The 16,333-nt window shown below is 36.4% G+C and overlaps 1 protein-coding gene across 3 annotated transcripts in view; it reads left to right on the forward strand.

Moving 5' to 3' along the window:
- The first annotated feature begins 8,337 nt into the window (after nt 1–8,337).
- Nucleotides 8,338–16,333, forward strand: part of DYNC2H1 (dynein cytoplasmic 2 heavy chain 1) — a 264,459-nt gene continuing 256,463 nt past the window's right edge. For all 3 annotated transcript variants that reach the window (XM_076002468.1, XM_076002469.1, XM_076002470.1), the window contains exons 1-5: nt 8,338–8,744; nt 12,855–13,025; nt 13,431–13,566; nt 14,329–14,447; nt 15,426–15,570. In XM_076002468.1, coding sequence (XP_075858583.1) covers nt 8,550–8,744; nt 12,855–13,025; nt 13,431–13,566; nt 14,329–14,447; nt 15,426–15,570 — 766 coding nt within the window. In that variant the 5' untranslated portion in view covers nt 8,338–8,549. The remainder of the gene's footprint in view (nt 8,745–12,854; nt 13,026–13,430; nt 13,567–14,328; nt 14,448–15,425; nt 15,571–16,333) is intronic.

Below are 16,333 nucleotides of genomic sequence, written 5' to 3' on the forward strand. Positions count from 1 at the left end.
AAAGACTTTGTGCCTAAAAACAATCATCAAGCTCCCAGAGTTTCCCCAGCAAGAAGCTCAGATACTTATCTTTTTAGTTTAGAGGTTGCTGGACCATCAGGAGCCACATTTGACCCCAGTGCAAAGGACTGTGCATCACATGGATATCCTGGATCACTGTTTCTCTAATAAAGGATTTCCCCAAATGTGTGTTTGTTGACTTCACAGCCCGTTCCTGACAAGAACATTAATACGTGAGAGGAATAACTTAAAGTTGTTTCGGTAAATATGTTTCCTAAAGGTGTATAATCTCAAATTTCATATTTGATTAGATATTGTTAGGGATTAAAGGTGCCAAGCCAGTGTTTAAAAATACAGGAATTGTAGCTTGGTCTCTTTTCCTTTAAATTTATCCTACCCTACTGAGTAAGTTGACGCTGCCAAATTTTTGATGTTTTATTCTCCTAGCAACAGGCTGTGATGTCAGAGAGCTATTTTATCACAGAAGCTATCCAAAAAAAGATGCTAGACTGTGAAGCAGAAAGCTCTGATTTAATTGCATGTTATTCAACACTCATTTTATGTAAATAAAAATGGAAATAGAAAAAAAAGACTCAAAATAACCACTTATGTGAACATTTTTATTAATAGTTGCCATGGTGTAAAAAAGCTTTCCCTTCAGCATTTTACATCAGTGGGTATGTATATTTTTAAATGACATTAAAGGACATTCAGTTATAAGTCAAAGCGAGACTATTTCCTGCAAATAAAAGGTAAGCTAGATCATTCACACAGTAAGAAAAGCAACATCAAAGCATCTGAAGGTATAATTAGCATCATCATAGAGGAAAAGGTTAACTATTAAGCCTTAAAACAGTTTCACTAGCATACTTTATTATCCTGAAAGGCAAAATTGAAAGGCATATCTTTATTTAACTGACAAGTGATCAGATAATTCAGTACAGGTGCAACAAACTTCATAAGACAGCAATATGTAAGACAGCTTTACAGACTCGTAAGCCTATTGGTCATGGTAGGTCATGTAAATTAGCAAATGGCCTGGGTGTAAGACAATGGGGTAGGTGGCCACCATGGCCGAACTTGAAGTACATGCCCTATGTACAGCAGTCTGGATGGGTTAGTTTAGGGCAGAGCAACAAAGACACCAATTGCTCATTTTGTTTAAGACAACAAAATTTCCTTGCTTGCTTACAAGATCAGTTGAGAGTTGGGGCCCTTGTTCTTTGTCATTAGAGCAGTCATTATTCTAGAACACATTATTGATTACTATGGCAGAGGAAAAAGAAAGAGTGTAGCTCTTTTGGCTAAGTCCAAGCAGTATTTTTTGTTTAAAAGGTGTTAGAAAGTGTAGCAGTCACTAGGATTGTCCTCAAATATTCTATAATTCTCTGTCCTTTTGTGTACAGGCATGGTTGCATTTACCTGCCCACTCGCTGTTAGATGTTACCACGTGACTTGCTTGGCCAATAAAATGTGAATGAAATTAATGCAGAAACTTAGTGAGCCAGTATGTACTTTGCCACATGGTCCCTTTTCCCTTAATACCAATGAAATGTACTGTCAAAAAAAAATTATGACTAGAGAATTGTTATACAGAATTTGGTTTTATATATATATATATATATATACACATATATGTGTGTGTGTGTGTATATATATATATATAGTATTTCTCCTAAGACTGGTATTTTTTATTTTTTTTATTTTGGAAGAGAAAAGTTTTAGGATAAACTCTCTGCCATATCTCCTGCAACCCTTGCCGTTGATATTAAAATGTATTTAAAATTAACTTTGATATTTAATTTTGAAAATATAATGAAGCACTAACATTTGAATAAATGATATTTATTATCTTGGAGAAGAATCAAAATATTTAAAATATTGAATGACACCATAATGAATTTTCTCATTATGAAACACATATTACCTGCAAGGAATTCCACACCTTGATTTTGTTCTCTTCTAATGTCTGTTTCTGCTTCTCTTTGTTAGTGAAGACAGGAGAAAATCATCCCCATCTTATTATATTTCTGGCCTATTCCCCCACCTCTTCAATCAGATATGTAGAAGTGCAGATATGAGAATTATCTTCAGCTACATGTTCCAAACCAATAAACACTAACATCCTTGCTTATATATCTCCTTCCTCTTTCCTTGTATATTTTCATTGACTTAGGAGCAAAGTCAGAAGAAATAGAATTCCTTTTATTCTATAGGGAGTCACAAAAATGTGTAAAGGTAAATATATTTAAGTATTTGAGTTGAACATTAAATTTCATATCAGAGTACTATCTAGTTCATTTGGGCTACTATAACAAAATGCCTTAAACTGGGTAATTTTTAAACAATAGAAATTTATTGCTCACAGTTATGGAGGTTGGGAAGTCCAAAATCAAGGCACCTGCAGATTTATTGTCTAGTGAAGGCCTTTTTCTCATAGAAGGTACCTTCTATATGTCCTCACATAACAAACTTTCTTGGGCCTCTTATGTTAGGGCACTAATCCCATTCATAAAGGCTCCACTCCCATGACCTAATCACCTCACAAAGGCCCCAAACTCTTAATACTATCACACTGGGGATTATGTTTCAACATATGGATTTTAGCAAACACATTCAGACCATAGCAAGTATGTATTTTGTTATACCGGTAAGTCTGATGAAGAGGTTCTTCCAAAGTGAGGTGACACAAGATCAAGAAAATTGGCTCCACATCTACTTGCCATCAAATTGGTACTGACTGATTAAAACTATGGTGCTCAAATGGTGATAGTGCTCACCAGGGTTTGGGGGAGGGGGAGATACACATCTTAGGGTTGTGGTGGGCATTGTGTGGGGGAGGGAATACCTCTAACCCTTCCTAGGGAAAGGCAAAGATATACAATGCAACCCAAAGGTCAAAAAAAGAAAAAAAAAAACTTATCAGGTGGTGGGCAGATGGGAGGGGGCAGGAGGGTGGGGAAGGATATCTACTTACAAAGTAGGTGTGGTGCGCACCACCTGGGGGTAGGACATGTTTGATGTTTTGGTAAGGCGGGGAGGGGAGGTGGAGGAATGGCAGGGGCAATATATGTAACCCTAACAATATTTGTACCCCCATAATATGATAAAAGGAAAAAAAAAGAGATTCTGAAATGACATTCCTTCCTGTGCAACACCCCAGCATGTCTATGAATAGTAACAGTTGATTGTTGCTTTAATATGAAAAATGACGTGTATTAGAGTTCTCCAGAGAAACAGAACCAATAGGGTACATGTGAATATATAAGAGACATATTATGGGAATTGGCTCATGCAGTTATAGAAGCCAAGAAGTCCCATAATATGCCGCCCCATTCACAAGCTGGAGAGCCAGGACAACCAGTGATGTCATTCGCAGGCCTGAGTGTGAAGGCCTGCGAAACTGAGGTGCTGCTGGTGTAAATCCTGAAGTCCAAAGGCCCAAGAGCCTAGAGTTCCGGTATCTGACAGAAGGAGGAGATGGATGTCCTAGCCCCTGAAGCAAGAGTGAAGTCACCTTTTCTTGTTTTTTTGTTCTATTTTGGGCCCTCAAGAGATTGAATGGTGTGGGCTATCTTCAGACTCCCAAATGCTAATCTCTTCCAGATACCCCGTCATAGGCACACCCAGAAGTAATGTTTTACTAGCTATCTGGGTATCCCTTAATACAGTTAAATTGACTGGTATTTTTTTTTTCTTTAAATTGAATAAAATTATAAAGAATCTATTTAATAAGTGGGGCAATATTTATAACCAATATTATATTTTTAATAGAATTTACCCAATATTTAATCAAACATAATGGGTAAAACAGAAAACATTTTTTTCCTTGGAGTCGCTTTCATTGAGTAGATGCATTTACCTTAGAAATCATCTAGAGCAGTGGATCCCTGGAGGAACTTGAAACATTTTCAGGGGATCTGCAAAGTCAGAACTATTTTCACAATAATAGTGAGCCATTATGTGGCTCTTTGTGCTTGACATTTGCATTGATGGTGCAGAAGCAACAGTGGCTATGGCAGGCAGAATTCTAAGAGAGCCCCAAGGCCCCTGCATCCTGGTGTGCACACCTTGAATAACCCCCTAACCTTGAGTGTGGTAAAAACCTGTGAATATGATGGGATATCATTCCCATGTTTAGTTTACTAATCATTTGATTTTGAGTTAGTAAAAATGGAGATTATCCATTGGGTCTGATCTAATCATGTGAACCCTTAAGAGGAACTTAAAGGACCCTCCCTGTTACAAGAGATTTGGAACACAAGGGTGATTTGATGTTTGAGAAAGTTCTCCAATGTTGCCTTTAAAGATAGAGGCAAAGAATATGGGTGGCCTCTAGTTGCTGAGAGTGGCTCCACCTGACATCCAGCAAGGAAACAGGGACCTCAGTCTTACAACTGCAAGGGACTTAATTCTCAGGACCCTCGGCTCCAGAGGAGAATGCAGCCTGGCTGACATCTTGATTTAGGCCCGTGAGAACCTTAGCAGAGAACCCAGCCATGCATGACTCACCTCCCTGACCTATAGGCCTGTTAGCTAATAAATTGGGTGTTGAAGTAGTTTGCTACACAGCAATGGAAAATAGTGGCTAAAAATGCTGGCACCTTGACACAAATCAAGGCTGGGGCAGCAAACTATTTTAGTAATCATGTATTTTTTATCTCTATGCACTCACTGGAAAGATTCCAGAGTCACTTAAGAATGCCCTTGATGAAGGAATAAAATTTATTCATTTTATTAAATGTCAAACTTTAAGTACAAACCCTTTCAATATTTTGAATGAGGAAATGGAATACCATAAAGTACTTTACTTCTGTATTGAAATATAATCGTTGTCTCAAGGAAAAGAACTCATGTGATGGTTTGAGTTGTGATCTAAACTAGCTGCTTTTTTCATGGAAGATCATGTTTACTTGAAAGAATGACAGATTCTGGTTATTCAGACTTGAGTATTTGGCAGATGTTTTTCTCAAAAAAATGTTTTCTTTAAGGAATATAACTGATGTTATTTGTTGCCAATGATAAAATTCAAGGTTTTGTGCAAAAATTTGAATTTTGGAAAACTTAAATTCTCTACTGTAAGTTTGAAAACCTCCCTAAGCCTAAAGACTTTTTCTTATGAGATCAGTGGCATATTAATGAATGTGACTTTTTGATATTGTATAATGAAATGTATCTTTGTTTGGAAGATCTTTATAGTTTAGTGTACCAATATTTTCTAAATGACCAATGCATGATGTTACAAAGTTATATGTGGATAAAATATCCATTCAAAGTGCACGATAACAAGTGGATTTTAATGTAACTGATTATGAAATATTCATACTGGTTCCAGATTTCAAATTTCAACTATCCTTTAAGAAACTACCACTTGTGGAGTTTTAATTTAGTATCAAAAAGTATTCACAAGTTTCTGAAAGGCTATTAAAATTCTTCTTCATTTTCTAATTACATATCTGTATGAGGCCAGATTTTCTCCATATACTGCAACCAAAACAAGCTATTGCAATAGATGGATTGCAGAGGAAGATAGAGGATCCAGCTGTTTTCTCCCAAAGCCAGATATAAAAAAGATTTGCAGAAATGTAAAACCATGCCACTCTTCTCATCAAATTTGTTTTTGTTTTGAGAAATACAATTATTTTAATAAAAATGTTATTTATGTTAACAAGTAATGGGATTATTATTCTTATTTTTAAGTAGATGAATAAGTATTTCACACATTTCTTAGTTTTAATTTCAATTCATTAAATGATGAAGTAAATAACCTATAGAAACAAAAGTGGTTCTACAACTTACTATCTCTGTGTCCTTGTGTAAGTTAACCTCTGAGATTCTTTTTTCTTCTTTATTGTAATCTTCATGAGTACAGTGTCCTTATCTGTCTTGTTTTCCACTTTATGCCTAATTCTGCACATATGTTAATAGTAATAAATAAGATATACAAAATCTCTATTCTCATGGGGTTTACACATCAAAAGGCGCTTTCAGGTTTCTTGAGATCTGGGTTACAGTTGCCTCAAACACTTAATTTGGTAGCTTGTGGAAGTCAAAAGCCCACTCAAGAGTTCTAAAAATTCCTGGATTGATGATGTTCTCATGATCTCACCTGCTTTCTAGACTCATGTTCCTATATGTATTGCCTTTTTATTTACAATGTTGCCAGGGAAGTTAAATTCAGCCACCTTCTTTTTTTTTTTTTTTTTTGAAACAGAGTCTCACTCTGTCACCCTGGCTAGGGTGCAGTGGTGTCATCATAGCTCACTGTAACCTCAAACTCCTGGGTTTGAGTGATCCTCCTGCCTCAGCCTCTGGAGTAGCTGGGATCACAGGTCTATGTCACCACACCCAGCTAATTTCTCCATTTTTAGTAGAGATGGGGTCTCACTCTTGCTTAGGCTGGTCTTGAACTCTTGAGCTCAAGTGATGCTCCTCCCTCAGCCTCCCAGAGTGCTAGGATTACAGTCATGAACTACCACACCTGGCCAAATTTGGCCTTTTCACACATTTCCACCAAAACAACTCACCCAGACCAAGCACTTGTGGGTAATAGAGACTTTCCTGAAGACCTTGGGAAGGGTCATAATGCCCATTGCAGAGCAAGACTCTCTGTATCCACAGTAGTCACTTTTGGTTTCAAAATCCTCTTTAGTTACCCAGTCACCTTGGGTTCCTATTTGGATTTTTTTTCCACCCAATATCTCATCTCGCTGTTTGAATTTTTTTTCCCAGACAGTGGTCAAACTCCCATCTCTCACCTCTTGGATATTTCATGAAAATTTAAATTCATTTCCCTTTATAATTTAGAGCAGTTTAGTTTTTTAGTTCCTACTCCCAAATCTTAATCAAGTTACTCAGCAGATAAAAGGACCCTTCTTCTAATTCTAAAAGAATACAGTTTTAGGAGATTTGTGATTATTGAGTGCAAATAAGAAAATCTGTATATGTTTATATACCCCAGGATGATGTCTGAAATCAGTGCTGAGATGAATGACTAGGTTGCGGCCTTCTGATTTCAAGATTCTTTTTTAAGCACCAAAGGAGGCAAGAAAAGCTTCATCTTTTTCTGCTGCACCCCTTTTAATAAAAGGATTTGTTCTGTAAAATTTGGATTCAGTAAAAAAGCCACACTTAAGGACCTAGAAGGCCACAGGTGGCCTTAAGGCTGCAGGTTCCCTACCCCTGGACTACAACAAAAGCTATGTGAAGTCAAGGACTGTGTCCTAAGGGCCTAGTTCAGTACTTGGCATATAGTAGTATGTAGTAAATACTCTTAGAAGAGAATTATTGAACGAGTCTTTGGCGAATGTTGGGATAAATGACCAGCTGTTTAGTATTTTATAGTGGTGACATAGCGTAGAAAGTAATGAAGCCTGTTTTCAAGTCTGTATTTTCTCAGTATTTGGTTGCACTTAATAGCTTGTTATAAAATAAGCTAACAAGTATCTTGTATATTTTGGCTATTTAAAAATATGTCTGTGTTTGGGTAATGATTTTAATGAAAAATTGGTGATTTTTTTTTTCCTGAAATTAATAACAGAATAAAAAAACCAAAATAATAGGAAAAGAACCAGACACAAAAGAGTGGAAACTGAGAAAGTAAATTAAAATTGTATTGAACTCCTATTCTTTATCAGCCTCTCTAAAAAGCAGTTTTAGGCCGGGCGTGGTGGCTCACGCCTGTAATCCTAGCACTTTGGGAGGCCGAGGAGGGCGGATTGCTCAAGGTCAGGAGTTCGAAACCAGCCTGAGCGAGACCCCGTCTCTACCAAAAATAGAAATAAATTAATTGACCAATTAAAAATATATATATAAAAAATTAGCCGGGCATGGTGGCGCATGCCTGTAGTCCCAGCTACTCGGGAGGCTGAGGCAGTAGGATCGCTGAGCCCCGAAGATTGAGGTTGCTGTGAGTCAGGCTGACGCCATGGCACTCACTCTAGCCTGGGCAACAAAGTGGGACTCTGTCTCAAAAAAAAAAAAAAGCAGTTTTAAAATAACAATCTCTTAACATCCTCAGTACAACCTTGATTGTGAAATAGGATGTCCCCATTTTACAGAGGTGGAATTTGAAGCTTACAGAGTGGTTTGCTAAGGAGTGCACGTGGAGAGGGAGCCCTAGCACGCAACTCTCCTAACTCCAGGTCACGCTACTGCACTAGAAGGCTAGACGTATATTTCCTGACTAGGTCGTACAAGAAATCAGTAGGAAGAATAAAAGCCACGTTTTGGGAGTCCACACAAACTTGCCAGATGCCTTTACAATCGATAACCTCGGGGAGCAGCTACGGAGCTCCGAGGCGATCGATCGCCTCCGAGAGCTTTGCGTGCGCGTGCCCGAGACGGCAGCGCTCACTGCGGGCTGCCGGCGTCGCGCTCCGTCGCCATAGCGATTGCCCTTGGCAACTGCGAAGCTCTGCCTTGAGGCGGGCGGGCTCCGGGTTTGAGCGGAGCTCCGCTTCTTCCCTTCACTTCCCTCCGGTCTGGTTTCTTCTTCCTTCCTTCTTTCCCGTTCCTCCTCCTCTACGCCCGTCCCCCTCGCCCCCATCATGGCGAGCGGGACCGAGGACGTTCGGAAGCTCTTCATCTTCACTACTACCCAGAATTACTTCGGGTTGACGTCGGAACCCTGGGACCAGCCACTGCTGTACAACTGCCCTGAAATTAACAACTTCTTGGACGACGGCAACCAGATGCTCCTCAGGGTGCAGCGATCCGACGCCGGAATCTCCTTTACCAACACGGTACGTTCGATTCCTTGCACCCCTGCCTGCCTGACCTCCCCTCACCCGCCCAGGCCCAGCTGGAGGATGTCGGGTCGCTCTCCAGCCCAACTCAACGGATCCTGGTCTGGAGCCCACAGCTGTCTCCACTTCTCCCGCGTTGGCCTCAGCTGCTTTGGCCTCGTACTTAAGCATGTACTTAGCTTCCAAGCTTGCATCCCACCTGAACGAAGGAGGTTCCCTGTCCACACACCTGGACAGAAACAATTGCATTCTTTTCTTTTCTTGACTACAGATAGGTTATAACTAAAAAGAAAACATTTACCTTATTTAGTTATTTTAAATTTTTTTCTTTTCTCCCTTCTGAAGTTCTTTAAGGCAAAAAGGCAAATTCTTTTTTTTTTTTTTTTTGAGACAGTCTGTCTCTGTTGCCCAGGATAGAGAGCCCTGGCGTCAGCCTAGCTCACAGCAACCTCAAACTCCAGACTCTTGCGCTCAAGGGATCCTCCTGCCTCAGCCTCCCAGGTAGCCGGGACTACAGGTGTGCGCCACCACACCCAGCTATTTTTTTAAAAAATAGAAACAGGGTCTTGCTATGTTGTTTAGACTATCTAGAACTCTTGGCCTCAAGGATCAAATTGCTTCAGCCTCCCAAACATCCTTTTTTGGGTTATACACTGATTTTAATATTGCCTGAGGGAAAGATTAGTTAGGAATTCAAACCTTTGCAAAATGATATGATGTATTTCAAAATAAAGTTTGAATTCTTTTTTGGTATACAGCATATGTATTGATTTTTTTCATTGCATTGCTCCCTCCACTGGCAGGATTGCTTAAAAAATGATTGCATTTGCAACCTGGACATATATATATATAATAAATACATAATTATATAGTATACATATATGTTATACACACATATCATGTATATACCTCAAAGTAAAACACGAAAGAAAATCGTCAGACACATTAAAGTGGGCTCAGCAAATGGCTGAAAGTAAAGTCATACACATATTTTCAAGCTCTTCCTCTTATGTTCACCTTTATTCCTAGGTCTCACGGAGTATTTGGCACTCAGCAAGTGTTCAGTATGCTTTTGTAGGATGATTGGATCATTCACCCCATTCACTATGAACTTTTATTCTTGGGTTTAATTGAATTCTATTTAATAAACATTTATTTTGAACTCAGTATATGCAAGGCATTTTGCCAGGTTTGGTGGGTTTACAAAGATATAAAAAGAATGAATAACATTTATTTTTAATGAATAGCTAACATTAATTTTTGCTTTACACTCTGTCAGGCACGGTTCTAAGCACTTCATATGTATTAGTGCATTTAATAAACACAACAATACTATATAAGACAGGAACTATTTTTATTCCTATTTTATGGCTGAGGAAAGTAAGGCACAAAGGTTACATCCTAAGTGTTAACTCATTCTCTAATAGTTGGTGTGATTCAGGATAGGAGCCCCCTGATTTCTGCCTTCCAGAGCCTCACTCTACAGTGACCTAAGAGGACACAGTGTTGTAAATGCAACTGAAAGTTCAGAAAGAATGCAGTGGGAAAAATGGGAAGGGGTTTAGATTTGTGAAAATGTATATTGGCTCCTGTATTGAAAGTTGAAATTGTAACTTTTTTTTTCCTGTGGTATTACTAGTAGAGTCCAACAATGTATCTATTATTTTTAGTCCTACACTGCACTATAGGTTTTTAGTCATATTTGAAAGAATTTTGTTCTGCCTTAAGTTGTACTTTTCATGTCTGAGAGTCAGCATAATTTAATAAGTTAATAATAAGTCAACAACCATTTATTGAGTACCTACTATGGATCTGGTACTGTCCTAGGTTCTGGGGATAAAGCCACGAGCACAGAGTTCATGTCTTAAAGGAGTACCATTGGAGTGGACAAAGATAGGCTAAACACATGGCACAGATATATAATGTAACATAATTTGGGTACTGATAAGTGCTGTTAAGATAAAAACAGACTGGGTGCAGTGGCTCACTAATCCTAGCACTTTAAGAGGCTGAGGCAGGAGAATCGCTTGAGGCCAGGAGTTTGAGACCAACCTACATAATATAGTGAAACCTTCTCTCTCAAAAAATATTGAAAAATAAAATATTAGCCAGGCATAGTGGTGTGTGCATGTAGTCTCAGCTTCTCAAGAGGCTAAGGCAGGAGCTGATCCCTTGAGCCCAGCAGTTTGAGGTTGCAGTGAGCTATGATTATACCACTGTATTCTAGCTCAGGCAACAGAACAAGACCCTATGTTGGGGGTAACAAAAAGTAGTGATGGGGTTGGGGTGGGAAACTACATTAAAATAGAGTGATAGAGAATACCTCTTTGGATTAGTGACCTTTGAAGTAAGATTTGAATGATGTGTTGTAGGCAGACTTAAGATATGGGGAAAGAGTGTTCTAAGCAAAAGAAACTAAGTACCAAGGCACTGGGCTGGGTTTCAGCTTGGTTCAAGGGGCAGGAAAAAAAAAATGCCAGGGTGATTGCTGAAGTTTAACAGGTGAAGGGACAGTGTGGAAAATGAGATGGGAGAATAGGCATAGGCTGATTATTTGGGACCTGTACACAATTTAGGTTCAAATAGGAAATCATTGATAATCTTAAGCAAGAGAGATCTGTGATCCGGTTTATGTTTTAGGACAGGGTTTGGCAAACTTTTTCCGAGATAGGTCCTACAATATTTTAGCCTTTGCAAGCCATAAGGTCTCTGTTGCAAACTATAGCTCGGCCATTGTTGCATGAAAACAGCCAAGTAATGAACTATATGTAATAAACCATGTGAATGAATGAGTATGCCTGTGTTTTAATAAAACTTCATTTATGGACACTGATCTCTGGATTTCATATAATTTTCATGTGTCATGAGAATTATGAGAGTTTGAGCAGCAACATGAAATGTCAGCTCCTTTCCAGTGGCCAAAAAATGTAATGATTAGGATTTAAAAAAAAGTAGCAGGAAACTTACTCATCTATAAGGTGTTTTTCAAACATAGCAGTGACCTTGTTTTTTTTTTTTTTTTTTTTTTTTTTTGAGACAGAGTCTCCCTTTGTTGCCCAGGCTAGAGTGAGTGCCATGGCGTCAGCCTAGCTCACAGCAACCTCAAACTCCTGGGCTCAAGCAATCCTCCTGCCTCAGCCTCCCGAGTAGCTGGGACTACAGGCATGCGCCACCATGCCTGGCTAATTTTTTATATCTATATCAGTTGGCCAATTAATTTCTTTCTATTTATAGTAGAGACGGGGTCTCGCTCTTGCTTAGGCTGGTTTTGAACTCCTGACCTTGAGCAATCCGCCCGCCTCGGCCTCCCAAGAGCTAGGATTACAGGCATGAGCCACAGCGCCCGGCCAACCTTGTTTTTTCATGCATAGACTTTTCTTCCTGGAAAAAGAAATGAGAATAACTTTGAAAATGTGTACATAATGCAAAGGCTTCTTTTTGAACAGTATTTTTTCAGCTCATGAATGAATTACTGTGAACTGACATTTTAAACAAGGTTGCTTTATTGAATTCCTGTTGTATTCATCTGGTTCCAATTTTGACCAATCTGCCTATATGACAATTTCACAAAAAAGTTTGATGCTCAAACCCTTTAGGGAAAAATTTTTGGTTAAGATAAAGATAGTTTTAGGACATAGACAACTGTAGTTTATTTAGGTAGTTTTGAGTGTATGTATTTTAAAAAATACCTTTAGCACTTTTTCAAGGTGAGAGGGTAATTAAAACCATCTTTGCTATCGACTTTCTGGGGTAGTAGAGAAGTACACTACTCATCATTGTGTACCTGGGGTATAAAGCTTTGATATGTAGTATTACTAAATCTGGCTGGATGGAAGAGTTAGGAATGTATGTCAACTATATATAGCATTTTACGTTTATAAATCACTTACCCAAGTAGCTTATGATATAATCACATGAAAATGGGAATACATTTTTAAGTCTAGGTATTTTTAAGGAGTAAATATAGATTGATTTTAATATATTTATTTTTAAAGTAACTGTTTTCCAAGTGCTATAATTATAACAATTCAACCTTTCAGAGAAACATTTCTTCCAAATATTACATTTATAAAGATAACAATAAAAATCATTTGTTTATTACTTTAGATTGAATTTGGTGACACAAAAGATAAAGTGTTGGTGTTTTTCAAGCTGCGACCTGAAGTAATTACTGACGAGAATCTACATAATAATATTCTTGTTTCATCTATGTTAGAGTCACCTATTAATTCCCTTTACCAAGCAGTACGACAAGTATTTGCACCAATGTTGTTAAAGGTGAGTAAAGTAACTGTCAAGTCATTTTTGTTAACCTAGGTATTCTGATAAATGTTTTCATACACACAAACATAAATATTATTTTGTTTATTGTTAATGTCAATAGTTTTTTAATTAAAATATATTTTTTTAACTCTTAATTTTAAAGTAAGCTTTGTTGACAAAGAGAAATTATAGAAAGGTGTAAAATGTAACTTGCGTCAGCTCTTACACTTTCTATAGTAAATGATGTTTTCAAAGTTTTAATTGTTGAGACGACTTTTTATCCCTCTTATGAAATGGAGTTAGTGGCAGGCTTTAACTTAAACAGGGATATTTGGACTTAGTTCTTTAGACAGTGTTTTAGGAAGCCAATTTAGTTTGCAAGATTTTGATCAATGGTTGCTCTTGTCTGTTTTTATTTAGGATCAGGAATGGAGCAGAAACTTTGATCCCAAACTTCAGAACCTTTTGAGTGAACTAGAAGCTGGCTTGGGTATAGTTCTACGAAGATCAGACACTAACTTATCAAAGTTGAAATTTAAGGAAGATGACACACGAGGTATACAGTCATAGCTTAATCAAAGGAAGTACAAAATGATTGTTTCATTAGTACATTAGTAAATGAACATATTTCCTCACAGGAACTTCTCTGAGCATAGGCTTTTTTTTTTTTTTTAAATGAATAGATTTATATAGATTTGGAGAAGAGGAAAATACAATCTTTAACAATGTGAAATTTGTAGAAATAGGAAATATAGTTGATTCTCATTGTTTGTAGTTCTATAAAGTCACTGTGAACATGGAATTAGCCAATTCTGAACCTTTGCTTCTAGGGGAAATACAGGGTTAGGTTCCTTTGAGCCTCTGGTCACGTTGTTTCATGAACTGATGAATACATAACCTTTTTTTGGTATGTTTCTGTTTAAAGACACTTTAATTAACATATATTGTTGATTCACTGACATTGACTTCATGGTCAACAGCACCATGAATTATGCCTGAATGAAGCTTATCTAGCACTTGTATTTTTCTGTAAGGCACATCGCAACATTCTTTTGCTTAGGAACACTTGATAGCAATTTTAGCATTATGCTGTGGGGCATTTTAACAGTAAAATCATGAAGAGAAAGCATGAAAGTGTGAAAAATGTGGCATTAAATAGACTGCAAAGAAATAGACATTTGTTTATAGTATGAGATAGGAAGCAAAAAGGTAGAGTGTCACCTTGTTTGACATTAGCTAGGAACATTATGTGTCAGGTGATTCAAATTTTTTGCAGCTCTGATATTCTGTATCCTTTTTTTTCTTTTCACTTTTATAGGTATTCTTACCCCAAGTGATGAGTTCCAGTTTTGGATAGAACAAGCTCATCGTGGAAATAAACAGATTAGTAAAGAAAGAGCCAGCTATTTTAAAGAATTATTTGAAACAATTGCAAGAGTATGTGATTCATACATAGTTACATTTCAAGCTTCTCATAAAAGTACTTTAGGATTCAGTTTTCACTACACTTTGCTCTGTTTTAGAGTCCACTTGATGATTGTGAACAAAATGCATCTTTCATATATAGCGAAGTTTACTTAAGATATATATTTAATATGAATGCAATTAAGAAATCCAAGTTAGTTAAATTCTAGTGTCTAGTAAATATTAAATATTTTTCTCAAAAAGAATTACTTTTCTGCAGGTATGTAGTGAAAAACAAAAAATATAGTAACAGAAGTTTATGCATGTAGTAGTAATATGTTCTTTTGAAAGGATGTTCACTTCATTCAAATTAGCATTTTGAAATAATCTGAAATATGAAAAGTCTTAGTTTTATGCTTATTTGATTATTCCTTGATGTATCTACATAGAGATTAAATAAGTGACTGTTTTAAGTATGATTATAAAAGTCAACTTCAAAAGAAGTATATGGTAATTTTCTACTCTTTTCCACTAGTATTTCAATAATGTTTTAATTGAGTGTTCAAAATGATTTTAAGCTTTTTGATAGCACTGTTGACATATAGCATAATAAAACTTTTACTGTAGTTGTATTATTGTTAATTATAACATGCAACACAATAAACGAATAAAGACATGTGAACTACTCTTTGTGGATGGAGTTGAGGCTACTTCTATTGACTAAATTAAAAAAAATGAATTCAGATAAAAAGAGAGGCCAAGTATGTAAATAAATGAATAGAATTTTTACAATTCTTGTTTTTTTTTTTTGGCTTTCATGAAATTTATTTTGTGGAGGAACTTGTAGGGTATTTGCATAAAGAAGTAATTACCATCTGTTAGAAAAAGATAGAGAAAATAATATGGCAAATATTAGAGTTGCAGCAGTTGAAAAAGCCTGGAATCATTTTGACTGTTTTAACCAAGGTATAAGTATGATTATATTTAAAAATTAATGCCTTTTTATTTTAGGAGTTTTATAATTTGGACAGTCTATCCTTATTGGAAGTTGTGGACTTGGTGGAGACTACTCGGGATGTTGTAGATGATGTGTGGAGACAAACAGAACATGATCCTTATCCTGAGTCACGAATGCTACATCTCTTAGATATCATAGGTACTAGTAAATAAATAAACTTTTGGATATTTGGAAGCCTGTCTCATTTTGTTTTCTTTTTATCCTTTAAGTTCTTACTTAAAATTCTCCTTAATGTAATAATTGGTATTTAAAATAACTCTCAAGACAAATCAGGTAGGATAATTTAAATACATATTTGTATAAAATAGACTAATTTAAATCTTATGTGTCAAATTCTTCAACAATTAATAGAACTAAATTTACATAGGTTTTTAGTATTTATGCCTATATTATATTAATTTAGACTTTATTTTGAAATGAACCAAAAATTACTTAAAATATTAATATATTGGCTTATCTATCAATATTAAAATATTTGATCTAGAAAATACCCTTCTCATTATTATCCTAAGAAAATATCAGATAAGTACATAAAGTTTTATGTATAAGGGTATTTATTGCAGTGTTGTTTGTAATATAAATAGAAACAACTAGCAATTGAGAATTGTTTACATAATGCAACATTCACAGTGGGCTCTGCAGCCTTGAAGAAATTGTATATATATTTCTATACTTGAAAGATGTACACGATATATTGAAAGATGCAAAATTGCATACTAATCTGTTTGTGTGTTTTTTTTTGTGTGTGTGTTTTAAAAAAAAATATTTGTTATTGAGAATGTTAGTCTAAGGGTGTACACATGGTATTTTGTGGATCCTTTGGTTTGTTTATTTGTGTATTTTAATTTTGTCATAGCATGTATTTTATAATTCTGTAAAAAGACATTTTTATTAAAATCTT

The sequence above is a fragment of the Microcebus murinus genome, chromosome 4 (assembly GCF_040939455.1).
Source record: "Microcebus murinus isolate Inina chromosome 4, M.murinus_Inina_mat1.0, whole genome shotgun sequence".
Classification (NCBI taxonomy): domain Eukaryota; kingdom Metazoa; phylum Chordata; class Mammalia; order Primates; family Cheirogaleidae; genus Microcebus; species Microcebus murinus.